The 26,826-nt window shown below is 36.3% G+C and overlaps 1 protein-coding gene across 4 annotated transcripts in view; it reads left to right on the top strand.

Annotated features, from left to right (window-relative positions):
• ADAMTSL1 (ADAMTS like 1) overlaps nucleotides 1-26,826 on the top strand; it is an 872,407-nt gene that overhangs the window by 621,018 nt on the left and 224,563 nt on the right. For all 4 annotated transcript variants that reach the window (XM_072841474.1, XM_072841475.1, XM_072841477.1 and 1 more), the window contains 4 exons: nucleotides 10,966-11,040; nucleotides 14,334-14,491; nucleotides 19,994-20,105; nucleotides 24,113-24,251. In XM_072841474.1, coding sequence (XP_072697575.1) covers nucleotides 10,966-11,040; nucleotides 14,334-14,491; nucleotides 19,994-20,105; nucleotides 24,113-24,251 — 484 coding nt within the window. The remainder of the gene's footprint in view (nucleotides 1-10,965; nucleotides 11,041-14,333; nucleotides 14,492-19,993; nucleotides 20,106-24,112; nucleotides 24,252-26,826) is intronic.

A 26,826-nucleotide genomic window follows, 5' to 3' on the forward strand; every position in this document is an offset into this window, starting at 1 on the left:
TTTCAAACTCCTAGCAGTCGGATTCCCCACATTGAACTCATTTTCTTCTGAACTTATATCCAATACTTTCTTTTTTTAATGTTATCAAGCCTTGGGGGAACAAAGAGAAAACAGAAGAGTGGAGAAAGACCATGGTGGGAAGTGCCAGAAGGAAAACGAGAAGTAGGAGGAACTTATCCAAGGGCTGCCATTTGCTGGCAAATAATAAAGAAACCATCTTTGTATCAAAAGACAGAGTAATTGCCTAATACAAATACAGACAAGAAAGAGAGCTAGATCAAGGCACATTTTTCTCCCTTTTTAAAGGAAAATGCTGTCCACTGATAGCATTCAATCTTTCCACTTTTCCTAGTCACTTTTTTCAACTTCCTGCCCCCCCCCAAAAAAGAATAAATTTAACTAACATTAACTTTTGATTCTTGAAATCAAAGGCTCACTTTCTTGCAAATTATATTGGCTTGTACCCTATTACATATTTTCCAAGTATATGCAATATACTTATAACTAGAGCCAGTCTATTTGCTATCAATTTAATGTCTCCAGCTTTGCAAACCTGTCGTATGAATTTGTGTGTTTTGAAATCACCTGGATATCCCAAAATTCCTGAAGGGCAGACAGCAAAAAGCAGACAAAACAAAAAACTAAATAAAATGTATTGTCTGTCATATGGTGGTAAGAGTCTTAAAAAAAAAATAAAGCAGGGAAGAAGAACAGGAGATAGGGCTGGGCTGCCAATTAAGTGTTACAGGGAGTTGAAATACTAGATAGGTTAGTAAGAAGAGCACACACTGATAAAGTGGCATCTGTACCAGGTTTTAATGTCACCATGCAAAAGTCAAGGGAAAGAGAATTCTAGTCATAGAGAAAGTCAAGAACAAAGGCCTTACTTAGGTAAATGCATTCTTGACATATTTCTTGAAGTGCAAAGAAGCTGATGTGACTTAAAGTAAGTTTAAAAAATCCTACAGGAGATGATGAAGGCAGGAGGATTGAAAGGTGGCATGAAGAATGCCACAGATATTGTAGGCTTTTGTAAGGATTTTGGCCTTTAGTCAGAATGAGATGAGAAGTCACAGGAGGATTTTGAGCGGTGGAATGACTTGATTTTTTTTTTTTTCAAAAGGATTGCTCTATCTATTGTGTTGAGAATAGACTATAATTGATCTAGCTATGGAAGTACAAAAGCAATCAGGAGGCTGTTACAGTAAGCCAGCCTTGGAATGATGATGGCTTGGACCATGAGGGAGGTGGAGGTGCTAAGGAGTGATTTGATCTGAATTTACTGCATTTCTTTGACTCTAAGACCTCACTGATTGAAAGATGTGCCATTATTTTATGCCCAACTATGAAAGAAAGAAAACCTGCTATAGAAATTAAGAAACTATGACACAATGCCTCCTGACCACTTAGGGTTTTTACATGATAGTTAAAAGATCTACTTTAAAGGTAGATTTTTTTTTAAAACCATGTATTATACATACAAAGAACCTGAAATAAATCAATAAATTGGCAAATAAAATTCAAATAAACTTTTTCTCCAACTTCTTTTTAATAATTTTGGACTGAATTTTCACATGGCATGGTGGTACCTGTAATACACTATTTGAAAATGAATCTGCAAAAGAAATAAAATCCACTGGTACTGGACTCTTAAAAAAAAAGCAGCTATATTGAAGTATAAATGACCCACAATAAACTGGATATTTAAAGTTTTTAACTTGTTTACATATCACATACACCTGTGAAACCAAACATACCCATTATCCCAAAAGTTTTCTTGTGCCCCTTATAATCCTTACTTCTGCTCTCCTGGCCCTGTGTTCTGGCAACCACTGGTCTTTTTGTCACTATAGATTTGATTGCATTTTCTAGAACTTTACATAAATGGAATTACACAATATAAACTATTGTCCAAATAGCTTCTTTCATTCACCGTAATTGAGATTCATTAATATTGTAGCATGCATCAATAGTTTATTTTATTTTATTGCTGTATGGTAATTCTGGTGTATGGACATACCACAGTTTGTTTATCTATTCACCTGTTGACAGGCATATGGGTTGTTTTCACTTGGGAGGTCTTATAAATATAGCCGCTATGAACATTCATGTTCACATTTTTATATGGGCATATGCTTTCATATCTCTTGGGTAAATTCCTGGGTAGCTAAATAGCTAGGTCATATGGTAGATATATATTTGGCATTTTAAGAAACTGCTAGACTTTCTTCCAGAGTAGCTCACTATTTTGCATTTCTACCAGCAATGTGTAAGAGTTTCATTTGCTCCACATTCTTGGCATCATTTAATATTGTTAGTATTTTTTATTTTAGCCATTCTAATTGGTTCATATTAATATCCCATCATTGTTTTAATTTGCATTTTCCTGATGACTAATGATGTTGACTGTCTTTTCATGTTCTATTAGTTTCCAGTTGCTGCTGTATCAGATTACCATAAATTTAGTGTCTCAAAGCTATACATTTATTATTTTATGGTTCTGGAGAGTCAGAAGTCTGAAATGGGTCTGGCTAAAATAAAATTACAATGTTAAGCAGGGATATGTTCCTTCTGGAAGTTCTAGAGGCTAATTCATTTTCTTTGATTTTGCCTTTCTAGCTTCTGTTATGTTATCTATGTTCCTTGTTATCTTCAGAGCCTACCCTGTAAAATCTTTAAATCTCCTACTCCAATCTCCTCTTCTGCCTCTCTCTCTCTCTCAGTTTGAAGAACCCTTGTGAAAAAATAAATAAGAAAGAAAGAAAGAAAGAAAGAAAGAAAGAAAGAAAGAAAGAAAGAAAGAAAGAGAAAGAAAGAAAGAAAGAAAGAACCCTTGTGATTACATTGGGCCCATTCAGATAATCCAAGATAATCTCTTTATTTTAAAGTCAGCTGATTATCGTCTTAATTTCATCAGTAATCTTAATTCCCCCTTTCCATGTAACATAACATACTCATAGGCTCTGGGAATTAGGACATGGTTATCTTTGACTGAACGAGGGGGTAAAATTATGCTGCCGACTACAGAAGTGCTTATTTCTTCTTTCATGTGGTATGGGTTCAGGACACCTGGTACTGGGTGGCTCAGCAGTTCAGTGTCTGCCTTCCGCTCAGGGCATGATACTGGGATCCAGGATCAAGTCCCACATCAGGCTCCCTGTGAGGAGCCTGCTTCTTCTCCCTCTGCCTGTGTCTCTACCTCTGTCTCTCATGAATAAATAAATAAATCTTTTAATAAAATGATGTCATGTGGGTTCAAGTCCTTTGCCCAGTTTTTAAATGGGTTTGGTTTCCATTTAATTTTGAGAATTCTTTATGAGTTCTGGGTACAAGTCCTTTGTCAGATGTGTGATTTGAAAATATTTTCTCTCCATAGATACCTCCCCCCCCCCAAAAAAAAAAAACGGCTTAATATCAGCTTTCACAGAGCAAAACTTTTAATTTTTTTAAAGATTTTATTTATTTATTCATGAGAAACACAGAGAGAAAGGCAGAGACATAGGCAGAGGGAGAAGCAGGCTCCATGCAGTGAGCCCAAAGTGGGACTAGATTCTGGAACTCCGGGATCACACCCTAAGCCAAAGGCAGACACTCAACTGCTGAGCCACCCGGGTGTCCCAAAATTTTTGATTTTGATGTAGACTAGTCACCATTCTTTTCTTACTAGGACTATGCCTTTAACATTGTATGTAAGAATTCCTTGCCTAATTATAGGTCACCAATTTTCTCTGATATTTTCTTCTAAAAGTTTTACATTTTAGCTTTACTATCAATGACCTATTTTCAGTTAATTTATGGTAAGTTAAATCTTGGTACTATTATATATATATATATATATATATATATATATATATATATATATAGTTTAATTTGGGAAATTATCAGGATGTCTAACTTTTCCAACCCCATTTGTTACAAAGATGTCTTTTTCTCTCTTGAATTGCCTTTAAAACTATGTGAAGGGGGGATTCCTGGGTGGCTCAGCGGTTTAGCACCTGCCTTTGGCCCAGGGTGCAATCCTGGAGTCCTGGGATCGAGTCCCACATTGGGCTCCCTGCATGGAGCCTGATTCTCCCTCTGCCTGTGTCTCTGCCTCTCTCTCTCTCTCTTTCATGAATAAATAAATAAATAAATACTTTAAAAATAAATAAATAAAATAAAACTATGTGAAAAGCCTACTGGCCCTTTGTGTATGGGTCTCTTGGACTCTATTCTGATCTATGTGTCAGTCCTTCACCAAAACCACATTCTCTTGGTCATTATAGCTTTAAAGGAATTCTTAAAATCAAGTAATGTGATCCCTCCAAATCTACCCTTCTTCTCAAACTCATTTGGCTATTCTATAATAGTTTATTTGCTTTCCATGTAAATTTTTCAATCTGCTTGTCCATATCTATAAAAAATCTTGCTGAAATTGTGATTTATAATTTTGTTAATTCTATAGATATGTGGGAAATTGACATTTTTACAATGTTAAGTCACTTAACCTATGAGCACTGCATGATTATCCATTTCTTTGGGTCTTCTCTCATTCCTTTTCTAGGCCTTTATAGTATTTTAGTTAAATTTTTACCTCTTTATTTTCTTGTCATATTGCATTGGCATTTTATTTTTTATTTTAATTTTCAACTGTACATTGCTAATTTATTTTTATGTGTTTGCTCTATATTTTGCAAACTTGCTAACTCACTAGTTCTGAGAGTTTTTGGATTTCCTACATAAACTATCATCTTGTTTTACAAATAAGGATGGTTTTACTTCTTCCTTTTCATATTGTAAACCACTTATTTATTTTTATGGCCCATTCCACTGGCAAGGTTGTCCAATATGATGTTGAATAGAAGAGGCAAGAGTGGGTATCCTTATTTCATTTCCAATCTTAAGAGAAAAAGCATTCAATTTCTCACCTTTGAGGATGAAGTTAGGTGTAGGTTTTTTTGAAAATGCCTTTTATTACATTAAGGAAGTCCTTTTTTATTCCTAATGTACTGAGAGTTATAATGACTTGATACTGAATTTTGTCATGCTTTTTATGCCTAAGGTGATACAATCATATGGTTTTTCTTCCTTAGACTTTTATGTGATGGATAACATTAATGATTTTCAAATAAAGAACCAGCCTTCCCTTCCTTGGTTATAGTGTATTAATTCTTTATATAGATTACTGGATTTGAATTACCAGTGTTTTGTTTGAGGGTTTTTTTCCATCTGCATTCATGAGAGATAGTTGTCTGAAGGATACTTTTTTTATACCATCTTTGTCTAGTTTTGGTAGCAGTGTAATGCTGACCTCATACAATGAGTTGGGAAATGATTTCTCTTCTGTTTTTTTTTTAAAAGACTGCATATAGATTGTTATTTCTTCTTTAAATGCTTGGTAGCATTCACCATTAAAATTCTCTGGGCCTGAAAATTTGTGTGTATGTGTACTTAAGTTTTTGAACATAGAGTAAAGTTGTAGTAAATATTTTAATGTCTATCCTGTGTTTTGACTGATTGGATTTTTCTCTGCAGCATGGGCTGTAATTTTTTTGGCTTCTTTGCATCCCTAGTAATTTCTGACCTGATTCCAGATATTACAAATTTTATCTTGTTGGATACTAGATATTTTTGTATTCCTGTAAATGTTTTTGAGTTTTGTTCTAGAGGCAATAAAGTTACTTGGAATAAATTTGATCCTTTTGGGTCTTAAAATTTAGTTGGCAAGACCAAAGCCATGTCTGGCTGGTGCTAATTATCCCCTGCTACTGAGGCAAGACCCTTCTACTGCTCAGTGTCCCAAAATTATAAAGTTTTCTAGGATGGCTGGTGGGGTAAGATAGTAATTCCAAGCCCTATATGCATGCCATGTAGTCATTTCTACAATTCTTTTGTGTGGTTATTTCCCCAGCCTCAGCAAGTTTCTTTACATGCATGTCCTGATTAGCATGGGTATGCTGCTGGATACCCAAAGAGAATAATGTTTTTAATTATATAGTAGCATATATTATTAGCATGCCACATAAATATTTTTTTATGTAATGTAAATATTTTTCCCAGTTTTGTTGAGAAGTGATTGATATACATCACTGTATAAGTTTGAGGTGTACAATGTGATGGGAGAATGCTCTTAAATCTCTAGAGTTGTTTCTCTGTGTATCCCCTTTTCTCTCTGGTAATCTGCCATTCAAACTCTAGCCACCTTGATCTTCTTGGATTCTTAGCTTGGTCTCCTCAACTCAGGGAATCCTCCAGGCTTGGAGTTCTCACCTCCTGAGAGGCGGCTGGGAAAGTCTTTCAAAGTAGGAAGTCAGGACAATGCTAAGGCTCACCTACCTTGTTTCTTGATTCTCCGAGATTGCTGCCCTTTTTACCTGATATTCAGTGTCTCAAAAGCCATGTGTTGTGTTGTGTGTGTGTGTGTGTGTGTGTGTGTGTGTTTTAGTAGCTTTCTGACGTTTTGGTGATTTCTAAGCAGATAATTAAGTCTGGGCACTTATTCCATCTTGTCAGGCACCAGAAGTCTTGATGCTGGGCTCTTAACTCAGGTTTGCAGCTGCATACAGAGAGCCAGCTTTTGATTCCTACTTTGGCAATGTTATAAGCACTGTGGGGATTCTCATTTCCCTACAACCCCCATAGCTATTTAGTTCCAAGAGGCTAAATAAGTGTGTTCCACTATTTTCTTAGAATTTTCTTCCCAGCTTCTGACACCCATTTTGCAAGTTTGATACTGGTTGTTTTGGTGTGTGCAGGCAAAGATAATTATGGCAGGATTACTGCCTCGGTGAGAAAGAATATCATGCACTATTGATTGTGGGATGCATTCTGATTTCACATACATTGAAATGTAAGAGATTGTTCCTCTTAGAATCCATGAAATATGGTATTTTGACTCCTGTGGCAATAGGACTTTCTAACTGATTAGATATATGAAGTCAAGGATGACTCTAAAGTTTTTGGCCTGAATAACTGTAAGGATGAAGTTCCTAACAGTCAGGAAAAATCCATCTTGTTTCACCCAACAGTCAGGAAAGATCCATCTTGTTTTACCTGTCTGACAGTCAGGAATGTCCTCCAGTGTGTAATTACTGATAACCTCAGGGAGGATAGTGAAGGGCTCAAATGCTTAGCTTCACCTTATTTCATTGGTTATATTCTAAGACTAATAAAGTTGGCATGAAGATAAAAAATATACCACTGAAACCTCCTCAAGATTAGCAGACTACTATTTTATGTACTACTATTTTTATGTGTAGCCAACCACATTAATGAGGACTCTTTTGTTTTAAAAACTTTGAGTTTCTTTTATAGACTTAGATGGAAGACTCCTTAAAAACATAAACATCAACAGGTCTAAAAATAAGGCAAACTTGGATACCAGAATAGGAAATCCTCAGAAATTATCATTATCACCTTTCTCTGATACAGCAGTGAATGACACGGAGAAGTCCACATATGATGATATTGAAAAATAAATCTAAAACTTTTAATAGAAAGCTGTGGAATACACATATAGCTGTAGATTTTTTGATGAAATATTTTAGGTACAATCTTTAGAACAATTTTCTTGAGAAAGGGCATTTGTAACCAACCCACATTTGTGAAATGACAGCATTTATGATTTCCATGGAAAGTTTATAAATTTAATTGAGAAAGAGGTTATTATCTGATCTCTGAAGCATCTCTGAAGCAGGTCTTTCAGAATTGCTGATTAATAACCTAGAAATATGTCCTGAAGATTGGCATTATGATTTCCTCAAAAAGCCAGAATAGATGAGGCCAGATATATTTGATCATAGAGCAGTGTGCCTTTGTGGAATGGAGCACCCAGAGGAAGGCAGGGCACAGTGAGAGACAGTGTACCCATCTGTCCCACCAACCAAACCTATAGAATTAATCACCAAGGAGGCAGGTGATAAAGCCTGCTTACACATTCTCAAATGTCTTAAACACCGTCCTGTGTTCACTACTATAATAGATGCCAAATAGAAGAATCTCCTAGCCCATCCCTAATTATTGAGAATTTATCCCCAAATGAGACCATACATATCCAACTCAGAATGGATTTTTATCAAGTAGAATATGAAATTAGTTTTTTCTTATCTTTTTTTGGTCAAATTAAGGTCACCATTTCTAAAATTATATTTTGAGATGTATCATCTGGTATTAACAGATGATATATATTTTAAAAAATTCTCTGGGTTAACACTTTGGGGGAATACACTGGATAAAATCAAATGAAATGAGGTTCTTTGGTTCAGGGCTTCTAAGAAACCAGTGTGCTTTATGAGTTTTCATGGACATAGCATGTGATATTTTAACACAGATTTTATCTTAGGTCTCTTCTTCTTGGACCATTTTGTGGGGCTGCTGCTTTGCTTGTCTTTCTTGTCACTGAATCTCTGGTACCTAGGATGGGGCCTGACACTAGGAGACACTCAAAAAATATTTGTGGAATGAATTTGCGGACTGCCAGTTGTCCATCAGCCCTTTACAGAACCATAGAACAGACCAAGACTCTCCATACCTCTTGTGCCATGTGCTGCTGACTCTTCAAGTTTGTACCAGCTTGAGTTGCTCCCTATTTCTCTTTGACCAGAGCAGGTGCAGAGGAGCATCAGGAGGCATTCCATTTTTGCCTAATCTACTGTCTCCATCTTAGCTTCTTCCCCTAACACCTTTCTGGATTTCTCCCCATCTTCCTTGGTGAGCATTCAAAGGTTAATGCATCAGCCAGAAGCTAGGGTTAATGCCCCAGCATGTGGAATGTGAGTAGCTTCTCAACAGAACAAGAGGGAGGCCGCCTGAGTAGTGTGTGGGTCAGAAGTCTGCCGCTGAGCATTGCAGAGCCAAACAGAAAGCTTCCCCTTTACTTGCACTTTATTTGACCTGTGGATAAACAAAGACTTTCTATTTCCAGAAATCCCATTGTCTTAACTGCTTTGAGTTTCTTTTGTAAACTTAAAAATCCATGTCTTTATGCAAGACATTTAAAACTCAATGGGCCCAGTCTGAACATTTTTTTGTTCCTTTTTCTATATTCCCCTTACATGCTTTGTGTTTGTATTCCACAAACTCTTGGCTATCTGAAATTCAGCCTTTTCTTCAACAATGTATGACATCAAAAATGGCTAGAAGGTTGTAGTGTGAGTAGAATATTCAACATTGTAAAGAACCTGATAAATGTAACTTCTTTAGGGAAAGAATTGAGAGCATATGATTCTTCTTTCTCATTCAACTGGCTGTGTGCTGGGGCCTTGGAGGGTTTAAAATTATAGTAAAAATAAACAGTCTCTCAGTTCCTGTCCTTAAGGAGATTTGCAAGAGAGGGACAAAAGTGATATTTACAAAATGCCTCCTGTGTTCCAGGCTATACATCTATATATTGACACCAATATCTATATCTTTTTATTGCAATATTATGAGGTAAGTGTGGTTTTTCCCTGGCTTACAAATGAGGAAACTAAGGATCAGAGAGGTTAGGGAACTTCTGAGATTCATTTATTGAAATCAGATTCTCCTAAAGACAAGATGGTGTTAAGTTTCAAAACACCAGGTATCTTTTAGGATTACTCTTACTGAAACTAAATTTATCCAATGAGAGTATGGTAATATATAATATCCTAAAAATACGTGTGAAACAAAGAATCCCACAGAGCTGCTGACTATACTGGTGAATTTTAAAAATACCTGCTTTTTCCCTTGTCTTCTGAAATGCCCTCTTCTTTTTTGACCATACGCTACTCATTATACTTCTCAAAGCCTACATTTTGTCATCATCAAATGGGGATAGTAGCATCCTCTTTGCCTATGTCACAAGTTTTGGGTGAAAGCTAATCTTTAGCTTAAAGATTTATATTTTATGTCTGTAGTATTTAAACTCCAAAAGGCAATGACAAATCAGTGAAATGTCAGAACAATGAATCTGAACTTTTAGACTATTTCTTTGTATTGATGTGCTCAAACTACTACATACACATTTGTTGCAAGCTACCTCCTGTATCAATCACTAAGGTAGAACTCTGTCCAAAGAAATCCCAGGGACTTAGAATAGAATGAATTCTGATTGAGTTCTCTTTATTTTTCTTCATCCCCATTATTTTTCTATTTCATTTTTTAAATTTAAATTCAATTGAATTTAAATGGTATAATTTAGAAAGTGAAACTTCAGTGGCATGTAAATGAGAGTTATTGCTGTCACAGATGTCACAAGGGAGAATGCCTGTGATATGTTTGCAATGCATAGAAAATATCCTTAATTAAAAAAAAAAAAAAGTAGGCTTGAGGACTGCTTCCAATGAATTAAGGTTCAGTTTGCAAGGAGGATAAAAGTAATCCATTTCTAAATTATCCGTGATTCACCCCCAAAATAATTTTTTTTTTAATTTTCAAGCAAAGAGAGTATGGGGTGAGGGGAAGGTTCCTAACCATTCTGGAGGCACTTGCTATATATAGTATTAGACGTAGATAGAGTAAAGGATATTAAAGAACTGGGAGGCGTGATATCTGCCCTTGAGAGATTTAACAAATGCAAACAAACATATTTTCTCCTATTCTTATTTGTTCTTCTAATCCAAGATGGTTGCTTTGCTAGAAAGAAATTTAGATTTTGATATAATATAGTCATCCTTTGAGCATTAGAGTTTATTTTCATTTTGTAACCTGGAGAAATTTGGCAAGGTGAAACCAGGTTTTAAAATCAGAAATGGAATCTTGAAATTTCATTTCTCAATATATCAAAATTTATATACATTTTTAAGAGGCCAGATCCCCCAGAAGTTAACTAGTGACCACCTTCACTGGCATGCTTTATTCTGAGGAAAATGGACATTTTGATTCCCAAATATCAGCATTCCTATTTCAGATGCTTAAGAGAAGATTGTCATTTGAGGAAGTCTAGAAGTCAGTGCCTTTACATAGGAACCAATCAATAATTTTGTATCAAATTATGTGATTTTAAGATACCGCCTTGTTTCTTTCTAGTGGATGATACTGTGGTTGCTATTCCCTATGGAAGTAGACATATTCGCCTTGTCTTAAAAGGACCTGATCACTTGTGTGAGTAAACTCAGTTGTTTTCCTTTGGGTATTGGGAATTTTAGTCATTATTATTTTTTGTTCCCAGAAGAGATTCAAATACAGAAGTGCAAATCTTTTTACTCTGTCATAGCATGATATTTTGAGTGCTTCTGTTTATCTTTTGGCTGCCTGATGAGATAGCAAAAACCTCAGGGTAATTATCTCTAACCACACTCATCCTGAAAAATACAAAATAGATGCTCCCAATAGGTTTTTCATGAGTTAAGCATATGTTTATGCTTTTGTGTCTATTATTTCTCATTCTCTCTCTTCTTCCTCTCCAATAATCTGTCTTTTTCTTGCTTTGCATCTCTTTTTTTCTTTCTTCCTTCCAGCCTTCCCTCCCTGTCCTTCATTCTTTCTTTCTTCCTATTCTTTTATTGCATTATTTTATCAATTCAGTGGAGCACAGAAGCACCAAACAACCTTAACCATGGATTTAAAGAAAACCATGGCGGTATAATTAAACATCCCATGTATTAAAGACAATACAAAGCCCTTATATATTGAAAATTCGGTTAAGGATTAAAACCCTAATATCTCAGGGTTAAGGATTGAAACCCCAAAGATCAAATGGGAGCATGGCCCCACTAGAATTTAGAAAGAATTGATATCTTCAGTCATGCCAAGGCTGTAGTACACAGCCACATCTTTCCTTTTTTATTTTTAGCATTTAGTATTGTTTAGATGTAGACCTGTAAATTACCAGCAGAAAATTATAGGCTGTAAACCAGGGAAGGGGTATAAGAGGATACATTGTATTTTCTACAAAATTCAGTTCCACTGAAAGAGTTCATTTCAGCTGATCCCTTGAGCATTTCGGATCTCCTCCACTGTGACTGTTCCTGGATTCCTAAAGAACCATCTATCATCTTCTGTTCTTTCTCTCCTCCCACACACATGCCTATGAAACCAATTTAGGTAGCAAGCATTATCTTTTGGCAATTGGATTATAAATGAAATAGTTCCAGAAAGACAAACAAGAGGAAGATAAATTGGAGCCTGTGAAAGTTCAGATAGCCTGCTATAGTCTTTCTAAAAATAAAAATAAATACGTTTCATGGGAGAGGCGGGATTTGAGGGGTCATGTGAAAGAAAGGAATAAGTAAGGTACAGTTCAGGCAAAGCCAGAAGATGCTGGTAAGGCACCTTATATGGATCCAAGTTCTTTTCTAACCCTAAACAACCCCCCAAAATATAGTGTTCACATGTCAAGGGATGATGTATGTGTGTACACTATCACTACTCAAATGATTTGCTTTTCCCCTGGAGGATTAGACAGAGGTAACTGCTCATATAACAACCCTACTCAAAAACAGTATTTTTCTGAGCAGTGACAGGCCTGCTCAGAATAAAACATCCAGGCAGAGATCAGGGTACTGACTCCTCATTGCAGAAGAAGGAACCCAAAGGAATAGATTGAAGAAGAATTGATTTTTATAAATGTCTGAGTCTCCTAGTTTTCCTAATTATGTGATCACAAAGAGGCTAAAGAATGAGCCTCATTTTGGTTTAATTGTCCCAAGAATTCAATGGATGAAGTGGCAGATGATATTTATCAATGATGGAAAGCAAAATGGAACTTGCTTTTTTTTTTTTTCACAACAGACATACTGTTGACAACATATATGTAGCTTAGGAACTTTTGGTTTTGTTTGTGTATGTGGAATACAATGTAATATATAATATGAAATTAATATGTGAATAAAATGACATCCTGTTTCTCTTGCCATCCTTTCCACTTAACTCCCAGAAGCTGGTCTGATATGGGACTAACCTGAAATGTTTAGGGCCAAACCAGAACAAGACCAGTCTGGTCCAGCTGCAGCTTATCTTCAATCAGAAGCTATGAGGCTTGGTGACAAAATTGAATCAGATGCTCAGATCAGACTTAGACCCTCAGGATTTTTCCAAAACCAAGTTGGTTTATGTGTTGGGGATATATCTACAAACTAGTACACATACACAGAAGGCAGCTTGAGGAATGAAGGCTAGAAGAAGAAGAGCCCATGCTGTTGACTTTCCCCTGATGACAACTGCTGTGGTTTCCTTCCAGTTCTCCCTTATGAGCCTTATGTCCTTCTGTGAGGAGCTCTGGACTCAGGGCCAGGGGGATGGAGCCTGACCCATTCCAGAAAAAAGTCCACACAGACTTCGTCTGAGGGTCGTGGCCATTTCATTGGACACTAATATGCTTCACCTGTTGGTATTCCAACCTGGAGTAGACAACACTTAGAATAACTTAGTATGGGTGCTTGAGTACCTCCAGAGGTCCTAAAATTGTCCCAGAACCCCAATTTGTAAAATGTGGTAAAGGAGAGTGATTCAGATTGAATGTGGGATAGGAGACCCAGAGCCTCACCTGGCACTCTGTCCTTCTGCTAAAGAACCACTGCAAAACTAAGGGTGCTTATGCAAGTTTTAGAAGCCATTAGACCTAGTCTATCTCTCTTCCAACTGTGGGGAGTTATTCTAAATGGTTTCTCAATCACATGAGAATTTTATCTGCTCTGAGATACACGACATAATTACCATCACCTCCTGCTTGCTATGATTTCCTATAACAAAAGATGTTTCATCGCCTTTGTCATTGGCCAAATTGAGATCAGAATGCTCCAGGAATCAAGAAGTTCTTCTTTCTCTCTTAAGCACTTACAAAATATCATATATGTACATAATACTGTATTAGGTACCCTGCAAGATTTTAAAAGAGAGCTAAAAAGAAGTGACTTCCTTGTCCTCGTTACTATCATTTCTTCATTGAGAGCCACAGACACACAGTAAGAAGCCAGATAGTACAAATACACACAAGGTAATGCATGAATATAAAGTCACACTGCTGAGGGAAAATGGAGAAGCACCCTGGATCTGACAGATCAAAAAGAAAACTAGAGAGTATTCTATTCTAGGTGGAGAGCCATAGAGGCTGAAATCAATAAGATAGATATTGGAGATAGTTTAGTTAAAGGAATAGGATTATGGGAAAGTGGGATACCCAAATGAGGCCATCAGGGAGTCGAAGATTTTTTGACCAGGAGCCTTGAATGCTTGGCTAATGAGTTTTAAAATAATTTCATGGGCAACATATACTCTTTGTGATCCAGAGGTGCCCATAAATTTTGTTTATATCACAATTTCAACTGTGTCAACAGTATAAAGGACGATACTTCTCCCTTACACAGCTGTAGACCGTTTTATGAAATGTGCTTGTATGTGGGCTTTGGTAGCCCTGGGAACATCTTTCTCTCCTTTACATGTGTTTGGTTGTGTAGATCTGGAAACCAAAACTCTGCAGGGAGCTAAAGGTGAAAACACTCTCAGCTCGACAGGAACCTTTCTTGTGGACAATTCTAGTGTGGACTTCCAGAAATTTCCAGACAAAGAGATACTGAGAATGACTGGACCCCTCACAGCAGATTTCATTGTCAAGGTAAGTGCCTTTGGGTACCTTGTTTTCGAGCCATATCCAAACTGTCACTTATGATCTCCTGGAGAGAGAGAGAGAGACTGAGACTTAGGGGTTGGGCATAGATTTGGAAATGTTTAATTCAAGGATGTTGAGGTACATCCTGGACTTTTCAAGAACATATGATATTTTTAAGTCCTAAGAAAATCGTTATGTGTGTGTATATATCATTTAATAAAAAGACTCAAAGACTAACACATCATTAGTTGGAGGATATAAATTGTTTTTAAAACAAGTTAAGATATAGTCATTGACCCATATAAGGTGTTCTCAGTCAAAAAGAAAAACAAACGAATGATCCATACACTCGGTTATACTTCTAATTGCAAGTTCTGTTTTCTCTTGTCCTGGCAACAAGACTAAGTTGTTTCCTATCAGAGCTTCCCTGCTCTTCAAGGTAATATAAAACACACTGCTGGAAGCAACATATACATTCTGTAGGAGAAATGTACACACTAGAAGAATGTTTGGGAATCACAATCAAATAAAACATATTTTTTCCTTCAGTAGGTCAGAAGGACCTGAAGGATTTCAGCTGTAAAGCTGTAAAACTTGTAATGTGTCCAGGACTCCATAAATTTTTCATCATGGGACCTGGAGCCAGAGGACATTTGATTTAAGCTAAGACTCAATGACCCCATGGCAGCTGGAAGTAAGAATGCGTATAGGAAAATGGGATCGACAGTGAGGTTGGATGGAAGAAGGGTTCCAGAACACTGTTCTCTGTCTCCATCTGCATGGTAGTTCTTTTTAATCCAGTCCAGATGCCAGCCACATTCATATGAACAAGAAGCTACAAACCAGCAGAGAGAGCTCACAATAGAAATGATGCTATAGGTGGTTAAATCATTTCATTTAAATATGCAAACCAGTACAATACTGAGAGATGTCTTTATTTTTTTAAACCCTTCAAGGGCAGCTGAATAAACCATTTGTATTCATTTCCCTAGAGTTGCAAAGAGTTCCCTAGAGTTGCAACTCTTATACATACTGAATATATAGATTAGAATTCAAGTAATATTATTCACATGTCAGGAGTTGACAGCATTACCAATGCATTTCATACATCTAGCTGCCTTCTGCACATCACCACTTAGATATCCCATACGCACAACCAGCACAATGTATCCCAAACTGGACTTGTCTAGCCTCAGACACCTACAAAATCTTCATTTCCTATCTTGTGGAATAATATGCTATTGACCTGGCCACATCAGAAAGCTTTGATTCACACCGATTTCCTGTACTCCTATTCACCCCTAGATAGTTGTTAAACTTTGTCAGTTCTACCTTCATGCCATCTCAGGGCCATTTTTTATTGTCCCTTCTTGCCTCCACTATCTTAAATTAGGCCTTTGTATTTTTTTCCTGATCATGTGATGTGCATCCTTCCAAGACTGCAGCCCAATGAAAGAAAATGACTTTCTGAGCCACAAGAGGATCTTTTTTCGGTCATGGTCCAGCCTTCACTAGAACTGCCAGCTTAGCTCTACTTTTGAAAGCAGCTAAGGTATAGCTATAGCTATTCAGTTTGTGCCCATTCTAGAACTCTAGAGCATCTAGAACATCATAGAGAAAAGTAACTAATGAGTACCTAAGCACCAAAGTAGTAGAACGGTTGTGATTTCCATTTGCATCAACTAGAGTATTAGGCACAGATAATGTGTTCATATGTTGTTCTGAACAGGCTGGAGCATCATTCTGTGCATCATTCAGCAGCCAAGGAACGTAGGACACCTCCTGACTACCAATCCCATGCCTGCTTGTCTGAGGCAAAAGTTTCTACAACATCAGTGAGAGAAAAGAACAGCTAAGGCTCACAAATTATCCTTTTCCCAATCGAGAAGAAAAAGATTGGCATTTCGTAGTGCATCAACTGGGAGATCACTTTGTGTACTTGATATCTTTTTTTTTAACATTTTTTAAAATTTTTATTTATTTATGATAGTCACACACAGAGAGAGAGAGAGGCAGAGACACAGGCAGAGGGAGAAGCAGGCTCCATGCACCAGGAGCCCGATGTGGGATCTGATCCCGGGTCTCCAGGATCGCGCCCTGGGCCAAAGGCAGGCGCTACTTGATATCTTTCATGCAATTGAAATGCCTCCTTGATTCCTGTGATTTTGCATGGACCTAATGTTCATCCATTACCCACACACACATTTGCCCTGCCCCGTGGCTCTATCATGACAGTGCAATCAGTTGCTATGGAAAGTGACCAGTTTTTGTCTTCTCTTTTCTTTTCAGTGTGAGAAGTCCTTATATTAAATTAGAAACACTGAATCGTTGTAATTATAGGAAGAAAAGCTTGTTTCAGAACATTCTTTTTCCTTATTAACTTAAGGAAGCAAAAATTACATATGCCAGATGTGTTTAGCTCCCTAAAACTAAATTCGAGTGTGTCAAACTGAAGCTTTCAACATACTCTTGAGAACAAGAACCTGATGTCTGAGGATTTAGGGTGTATAAAGCTCCAGCGCTAATGATAACAAAGGTCCCAGGCACCCAGAATTAATAAATCCAGAAACAAGGAACATGGCAGCTCATCTCTGTAAGCAACAAAGGCCATCAAAGTTGAACATCAGGTTGGCTCCTGTATTTTAAACAGTTTTCCTACTTTAAAATGAAAAATTAAGAAGATACAAAGAAGAGCAGTAAAAGGCCTCTACTACAGATAAATACCTTTGTCTTTTTTTTTTTTTTTTTTTTTTTTTTTTTTTTTTAATACCTTTGTCTTCACAACACTAATACTAACAGAATTACTTGGAATCATGAAAAGAATGGCAGCTTTCAAGCCACTGCAGACCTGAATTCAAATCCCAGCTCTGCTATTCCTTTGCTGTGCAACCCTGAGCAAGTCACTTAATCTCTCTGAGACTTATATCTGTCGTTGTAATGTAAATGTGGGAGATAATACAGAGTAATTCTAAGATTAGATTTCTTAGAAATAACATGTACCCTGCAAACAGTAGAAATGTATTAAGTGCTGGTTGTTGTGGTGATTGTTGGCTGCTATTAAAAGAAGGTGCCTATAGGGAAGAGAGACCCAGGAATATTATCAGTGTAGAAAGAATCAAATGAGATTATGTGGTCAGAAGTTTGGCTACATCATGACTGTTTTTATCTATCTGAAATAACAATATCACTGTTCATTTCTAATCTCTTTTCAAATTTAGGCATACAATCTCAGCATTCACGGTCATTGTACATCAATTTCATTGGATTCTTTAGAGCAATATTCTTTCTAAGCTCCTTTTTTTTCTCTTCAACATAGTATTTACAAACACTTCCTCTTAACACTAAAACTTCTTGACATGCATTCCTTATTCTCAGAGCATAAGGTGCTTTTACCATTAACTTCTAGCAAGCTGAAAATTTGAACTGTTCCATCTTTTTCCTTTTTTAACAGATCAAAAACTAAGCTCAGACACTGTACAGATATTCTAGAACAAAGTTTCTCCAAGGATTTTGATGTTATATCCTCCTCATTTTTTGTTTTTTCCTCCACTTTCCTAGGACTTAGTCTGATTTCAAGGTCCCCAAAAGGGACCTGTGCAAAGGAATCTATCTCTCTAAGCCTAAATAAATCTTCTGGTCTTTTTATTTTTTCATGGAGCTAGTGTTCAAATGAAAGTCTTCTTCTAATACCTTTCCAGCATGGAAACCACACATCCCAAGAGAGCTATAGGCTTTTGTAAGCTTAAAAAAAAAAAAAAAAAAAACCTTTACAAAGAATGTGATTAATACTACATCCCTGAGCAAGCAATTAGGTATCCTGTATCTGACACATAGGATTGAAAAATATTAATCTGTAGGCTATGCTCCCCTTTTGTGAAAGACACTGTATTGCTTCAGCTGTTTTTGCTTTAAAGTAGGGGATTGTATCACCGTTTATTCTAATTAGGAAAGATCTTGATGTTCCATGGATCAGAATCCCAGCATAATACAAGATATTCTATAGTTCTCTCTCCTTCTTCTTTCTCCTTTTCCAGCTCTTGCAGATTATCTGAGGCACATTTCCAGTATTTTCATCCAAAGTCCAAAACTGGCCTGCAGTTTAACACTTACTCCCTGTGTTCCAGTGCTCCTAGATGTTTAATCCAGTTGTTACACTCAGTAGCAGAAAAATAGGCTGTCTTTAAAAAAAAAAAAAAATCCGAAGGCCAAATCCATCAGTATATCCTAGGTAGAGGGCAGTTGGGACCACAGTTAGGCTTGAAAATGTTAACAAAAACTTAGACCGCATGATGCGCTGATACTCCCCTACTGTCTTGGAGTAAGAGGTAGCCCTCTTGGTTGTTCATGGAACTTCTGTTAATGTAATAAATAGTCCAAGCCTTGTCCAGTTGTCTCAGTGCTATATGACATGTCATTCTGTCTTTGTGAAATCAAGGCATTGCTCCTGTTTGGGTATTTTCATCTTCTCTTTTAGATTGAGTATGTTTTCACAACCTTGTACTTTTAAGAACTATTAAAGGATTATTGCCTCACTTCCCCTCTCTTAAAACACAAAGGAGTTGTAATTTCCATAAAGACTTGTTGTATTCCAAGTACTTGCTTTTATAGAATAAGTTGGTATTTTTCAAAGTTTGGTACTTGGACTATCAATGTTTGCATTGCTCTTGCATTGCAGGAGCCCAGGAATTTGCATTTTAGCAAGCTTCCAATTGGTAATTCTGCACATTAAAATGTATGAATCACTAAACTGCCAGGAAACACCATGTCTGAGTGGGCAGAGCCATTTAATTCTTTAATTCTTTTTTTCTTAATTGAAGACAGGATCTTTCCTTTTTTGCAGCATATGCCATTTATAATTTTCTTAGAACCAATTGTCTATTTCTGAACCTACATTTAAAAATCCACATACAGGGGCTCCTCGGTGACTCAGTTGGTTGAGCATCTACCTTCAGCTCAGGTCATGATCCCAGGGTCCTGAGATCCAGCTCCCTGCTGAGCAAGAAGCATGCTTCTTCCTCTCCTTCTCCCTGTCCCTCCCCCTGCTTGTGCTCTCTCTCTCTCTCAATAAATAACTAAAATATAATAAATAAATAATAAAGAAAAAAATCCATATACATATATATAAAAATCCACATAATTTTTCCTATTATATACCAGAGAAGTTAGAAATAAAAGAGGGAAAAGGAGTAAGTGGCCTGGAAAATGATCCTACTAGACAAGTAAAGACAGAGATCCCTTCTTCTGTGAGAACAGAACTGAAAAGTGATGGTCATGATGGTGTATGGTTGATGGGGAAGATCAATGATATTTGCTATGCCCATTTTTCTCCCAGGACAGTTCTTCATGCATCTTCTAAAACCATGTATACCACTGTGCATTCTTTCCAAAGTTGCAGGAGACCAAGAAAGCACCTCCCTGTCATACCAGTTTCTCTCTTTGTTTTTTGGTTGTTTTTGTTTTTGTTTTTGTTGTTGTTGTTTTTGAGTTTCTCTCTTTTATCTCCTGCAGATCCACAACTCAGGGCCCGCTGACAGCACAGTCCAGTTCATCTTCTATCAGCCAATCATCCACCGATGGAGGGAGACAGATTTCTTTCCTTGCTCAGCAACCTGTGGAGGAGGTAATGGTGTTCACTTACCCTATGGACTGTTGGCTTCTGTGAAGGAAGACTTAGCTTTTATGAAAGTAGTACCTTCAGCATGGAAGAAATTTAGTGCTGTGATGGGTCAGGTTCTTGATTTTCAAAGGGGCCAAATCTTGAAGCCTTCCTACACCTCAGTCTAGAATCCCCATGAATGTTTTCTGTCTGTTCAGTCTCATTAATGGAAACCGTCTTGACTCTATTCTGTTCCTTTGAGAATAAACTACTCCCACCTGGTTGAAGAGAACTTACCTATTCAGAAGTCAAGTGGAGAGTGTTTGTCAGGCCTATTAAGCATGATGTGTCCAAAAAGAATCAGAAAATAATTTAGTTAAAGGAAATACTTTATTACAAAAAAAAAAAAAAGCCCCTCCACTGTAAACTTAGTTATTGTGAAGTTCTATCCCATCATCTGAGCAGTAAATGGAAGGCCACGTGACTTCTTTATTCATTAAAACACATCTTTCCTGAAAAGTCACCAAACAAATTCCTATCTCTGCTCCATTACATCGGCAACATGGACAGCAGAACATGGGAAAGATATTTTCCCCCATTTTCTTTAATAATTACAATGGTTACATAATAATTGCTTTAAATAATTTTATAATTTATTTAGCCATATCCCTATGGAAGATTTAGTTCATTTAAACTTTTCTATTATAATGTAATGAATAACTTAATACCTAAGTATTTTTCTCCTTTCAAATTATTTCCTTGGAATAAATTCTCAAGAGTGAGTTTCAGAATTTTTGTGGCTATTGGCATATATTACCAAAATTCTTTCCAGAATGTAATAAGCAGTGTATGAATAGTTCATTGCCAACTGAACCAGTATTTGCAGATTATAAGAATTGTTTAATTTTGCTGATTTAATGAGCATAAAATTGTATGTATGTTCCTTTAAAAACTAGCACATTAAATAAATGCTGGCTTCACCTGCATAGAAGCCTGATAATTGGATGGTGTTAAATAACTAATCCACATGGTTATTACTAGATTATTTTGACAAGAGAAAAGGAAGATGGCACCTCAAAATGAGACAAATTATCATCTATTAATTTTTTAAACCATAAGAACATATGAAATAATTCATCTTCATCTGCATAACGTGAACAAGCCACTGAAAATGAGATTCTATAGAGTAGTGTTAGATTTTAGCTTAAAAGCAGTTAGTCAAAAATACCTTCAAGTGCTTTTACTTGGTTGTTAAATAACTATTAATTCAACATTTTCAGCATTTCAACAAAATATTGTTTCTATTTGCTGTATCTGTCCTGAAGAGAAAATTACTTTGTTTAAAGATAAAATGCCAATTACTTTGATGTTTCATGAGAATATGTTGCTTTGATACAGCTATTAATGACTAGCATAAGAAATCGTTTCAAAGAAAGAAATCCAAGCAAATAATTACTTTTCTTCTTTTCTTTTAAATGAAAACTGTATTTTGTGAGAAGTAACAATTCAGTATTATGCCCTGTATGCTAGTTTTACATAGAGCTGCTTTTGGAGTATAATTTCAGTAATCTTGATGATGCTTTGCTATATAGTAAGGCAACTAGTGTTGGATTCATATATATCCAAACCTTCTCAGCCTTATTTTCCTCACATCTGAGTGAAGAAGTGGAAGCATTAGTGGTCTTCAAATGTTTTGAGCAATCAAACCCTTTCTTTAAAGGAAATCTTACTAGGAAGTCCAGATAAAAGGAGTATTGCTCAGAATAGAGATATGAGCAATGTGGAAACCAGCCTTCCTCCCACTTTGTGGACCACAGTTTGAAAATATTAATGAAAAAATGATCTCTAAGTTCCTCCTTATGTTTCTAGTTCCACATTCAATGGCTTGGCCATTTTGCTAAGTGTGAACAAACAACTGCTATTCCAATTTCTTTGTGAAATGTTTGAAAACACAATTATCTGACCATTTTGGTCATTTATATCATTTTTGTTCTAAACCTTCATTTCACACACTCTTGGATAGCTTGACAACAACCTTTGTAAGCTGACAAATTATGATTTTTAAAAAACATAATCTGTTATATAATTTACTTATCACCTATGCCCACATTAATAAATATTTAATATTTAGTAGTAAATACTACTACTATAGAATTCTGTCCTTGAGTAGAAATTATTGTATGGAGGACAGCCCCGGTGGCCCAGCTGTTTAGCGCCCAGCGGTTTAGTGCCACCTTCAACCCAGGGCGTGATCCTGGAGACCTGGGGTCAAGTCCCACATCAGGCCCCCTGCATGGAGCCTGCTTCTCCCTCTGCCTGTGTCTCTGACTCTGTGTGTGTGTGTGTGTGTCTCATGAATAAATAAATAAAATCTAAAAAAAAAAAAAAGAAATTATTTTATGGAAATTATAAATTACAATTTTGAATTATAAAATGATTAGTTTATCATAACATTATCTGCTTTAGAGTATAGTATAATCGAAAAATAAAAGTATATTTACTTATTTAAAATGTCATTTTTCTCTTTGATTTTCTTATAAAATAAAAAACTTAATGGAACATGTGTTCTTACCTCTTAGTTTCCATGCTTTTCATCTTTACAGTAAAATTGTTAAAAGGTCTTTTTTTAGGTCTTTAATGAACAATTAACTTTTGCGGGTGGTCTGAGAACACAGCCTCAAGCCAGGAAATCTGGTTTATAAGCCTCCTTCTGATTTCCTAAAACCTTTTGCAAGTCTTTTAATTACTCTAACTCTAACTTTCTAACCATATCTAGCAATAGCAATATTCAACCACCTGCCAGGGAGAATGTATTTTGGAAGTTGGTTAGGGTTAGAATGATATAAAAGCCAAAGTTAAAATAAAAAAATTCTCAATGTGCATTTATTTTTCACACTAAGAATCTCTGTCTTCATCACCACCTCACCAAAAATGCACAGGACAGGAAAGGCAGATGGGAAAGATACAACACATTATGAGTGGGACTTGGTCCTCAGCAATGCTATTTTTTAAAAGAACTCTCTAAACAGTGGAAATGTGTGCACAGAAACTAAAAAATATCGGCTAGAGACTTAAGGAGCAATGACAAAGGATGTTAGGTGAAGCAGAAATTGAACATTAGAGGAGTGTTGTTGTTGTTGTTGTTGTTGTTGTTGTTGTTGTTCTGGAGGGATCCTTAGTGGCTACTGTTAGGATCTTCATTCTCCATTTACTCAGCCTAACCAACTCAGGTTTAATTTAGACAAAAATAATGTTCCTAGGCAGCTGGCAAGACCTGATCTTATGCTGCATTCCATTGTCCCCCATTCATCCAGGGGAGCAGTATTAGGGTTTAGTTCATTTTATTGATTGATTTGGGAGTTTATTTGCCCTAGATACAAGGGAGGCAATTTTACATCCTTGCATGAGATGGTTGGCAAATAAATACTGATCATCTTTTTTGGATACAGAAATCGGAGTTATACTTTTAGGTTATACAAAGCAAATTAATAAGAATAGTACTTACAACACAGTCTTAGTCACCCAGCTCTGCCATTCTGTGGTTCAAACCTTATAGTATAATTTAATTATTAAAATATGAGTGGAGGGGATCCCTGGGTGGCTCAGCAGTTAAGCGCCTGCCTTCAGCCCAGGGTGTGATCCTGGAGTCCCGGGATGGAGTCCCATGTCAGGCTTCCTGCATGGAGCCTGCTTCTCCCTCTGCCTGTGTCTCTGCCTCTCTCTCTCTCTCTCTGCTTCTCTCTGTGTGTCTCTCATGAATAAATAAAGTCTTAAAAAAAACTATAAAAAATAAAATAAAATAAAATAAAATAAAATAAAATAAAATAAAATAAGAGTGGAAAAATAATATTTGAGGTCTGTAAAACTTAATGGGCCTTCCATTTATCTGTCTTTTGTCCTAGAAATTACTGAGGTGTTGGGGAAGAATTTCCATTAATGTGGGATGGCCAAAAAGCATAATGAAATATATTGCATTATATTTGACGGTGGTATGTGCATTTTAAACTTTCCTGGATGGTTTGCCACTGCAGGTTACCAGCTGACATCGGCTGAGTGTTACGATCTTCGGAGCAATCGTGTGGTTGCTGATCAATACTGTCACTATTACCCGGAGAACATCAAACCCAAACCCAAACTTCAAGAGTGCAACTTGGATCCTTGTCCAGCCAGGTCAGTCAGATTTACCAGTTTATTTATCATAAACATAAATTGCGTTCCAACCAAGCTTCTTAAATTTTTCAATTAAAAATAAGTATTGTTGTCCAGTGTCCATTCCTAATCATCCATTTTGGTACCCATGCTCCTTGCTCTTGAAGCTATATGATGCCCTCTCAAGGTCTACAGATTTTCCCCTTGTGGAGCACCCTTCAGAGTTATTTTCTCTTCTGATTTCTTTTTCTTCTGGTACTTCTAACTCTCCTTAACAAGGTCCGGGCCATGCGATGGCACAATGTTCTCAAGATCCTTTCCATTTGACTCTGTCCTTGATCAGTGACATGATCAGAGTAGACCATATTTAAGGATCACAACTGACCCATTTTTAGCCAGGAGTGGTCAACAACTACAATTGAAACTTAGAACAGTTCTAATTTTAACACACTTAGCCTTTGTTAAAGAGAAAGCAGAACTTATTGTCAATGGTCAAATTTTTCTAAAAGATCTTTTTAAATTTGGAACTTTAAAGAGACACTTGACACTTTCATTATTGTTGCTTTTTGGAAACCATGATTGGCCCTCAGTTAGATTTAAGAATCATACTGATGGGGCACCTGCATGGCTCAGTGATTGAGCATCTGCCTTTGGCTCAGGTCATGGTCCCAGAGTCCTGGGATCAAGTCCCACATTGTACTCCTCATAGGGAGCCTGCTTCTCCCTCTGCCTGTGTCTCTGCCTCTCTCTGTGTGTCTCTCATGAATGAATAAATAAAATCTTTTAAAGAAGAGAATTAGACTGACAAATATCTCAGATGATGAGTAGTCATAAAAGTACAGGTCAGCAGTCTCTGTTCATGGTAGGACATTTGCCTTTGTAGTTGCAACACTTCCTGGTAAATCTCTTTACTAGCTTCCTTATCCTCAACATATGAGAGAAGATACAAAAAATTCTTCTTCTATAAACTAATCATGAACAGCAAAAGATTAAAAAAAAATCCTTTCCCAATCTCCTTGGATTTCTGAGAAGCACCTCAATATTATTTTTAAATCATAGTTTAGTAATTATATAAACATAAAATCCAAATTTAAATAGTTGAAATAGTACATGAGCAATGTGCATGAAAATTGCTCTTTTTGAAGTTTTTGTTTTCTGCTGATAACTTTCTAAAATGTATTTTCTTGTACTCTGTCTCACATTCATGAATTCTAAATTCTACTTGTGATGCAATATTGCCTATTTCATATACTTAGCTCATAAAACTGAACTTAAACAAATTTTCATTAAAGACACAAAGAATCAATATTTTATAATTATATAATTTAGGTGAAGTTTAATTTAGGTTCCTATTACACCAGAAAATTATGTATTGAAAATTGGATATGGAATAAAAACTGAATAAGGTATTAAAATTTTGCTTGGACTTTTTTTAATTTCAAAAATATTAAGAGTGTGAAGCATTTTTAGCCAAGATAATTATAATCAATGTGATTCAACACTATTTTTAATTTACTTATTATACATCTTTATATCCATACCAGAAGACTAGTGTGTGAAAAGCATAGTTATCCTAATTCAGACAGGTCCGCTCAGCTGGAGGAAGACTTTGAAAGTCTTTACATGCTTTCATGAAAACTTATGTGTGAATTTCTATGAGAAATGAGGGATTCATTCCCACAATTGGGGAATAAGCTTCCATAAAGAGATGGCCATGGAAGACATTTGTGAGACAAAAGCATTTTGTTAACAATTTTAAGAAAATGTTGATAATTTACTCAATTTTTTTTTTCTGGCTTCTGATTTTTATCTATCTTCTCTGTTGGAGTAATATTTGTGGCCTATTTCATATTATCCAAAAGCAAAAGGCCATGTTCTAATGAAAGAAGTTCACCTGTGAAATTTATGCTTTGTCTGCATCCTTGTTATTTTAAAACATCTAATACAGCACATGTATAAATGTTGGGACAGGTGGCTATTAAGGAAAAAAAAAAAAGAAAATGGAAAAAAAGAGAAAGAAAATGGAGAAAAAGAGAAAGAAAAAGTAAGAGGCAAATGTCAGGAAGCTGTTTTTGTTTTTTTTTTTTTTATTGCAGAGGTAATTAAACAAAGCTGGAAAAATTAAGACTTAGCAGTAGGAGAGATTTAAGAGGAAACTGCTTTAGGAAATGTAGATTTGCTGCTCCAAGGTTAAGATACTTCAGGATCACTGGGAAATTCATTGCACTTATTTGCATATCTGGAATCAAGGCAACTTTTCTAAATTCAGAAAGAAAATAGAAGTGATAGTCTGAGAGAAGAAGGTACTATGTAACAAAGGTCTGCCCTCCCGTTAGACATAGCAGAGGCAAACCCTTAAGAAATGGCTTTCTGACTACAGATTTAACTGCCTGTAAAATCAGGAGTGACACAATGACATTAAACTGTCACCTTTGTATCCCAAATTAGAAACCGCCTAAAGGGAGAAATGTAGATGTTCTTAGTACCAAGGGTCAGATATTTTTGAATTCCAAAAGAAACTTATTTCATCTAGCTCTTGAGACACTGGTTTACTTTACCTGTATGAGACTAGGATTTGGGGCCTATTATATGTTAT

Source organism: Canis lupus, chromosome 10, assembly GCF_048164855.1.
Source record: "Canis lupus baileyi chromosome 10, mCanLup2.hap1, whole genome shotgun sequence".
Classification (NCBI taxonomy): domain Eukaryota; kingdom Metazoa; phylum Chordata; class Mammalia; order Carnivora; family Canidae; genus Canis; species Canis lupus.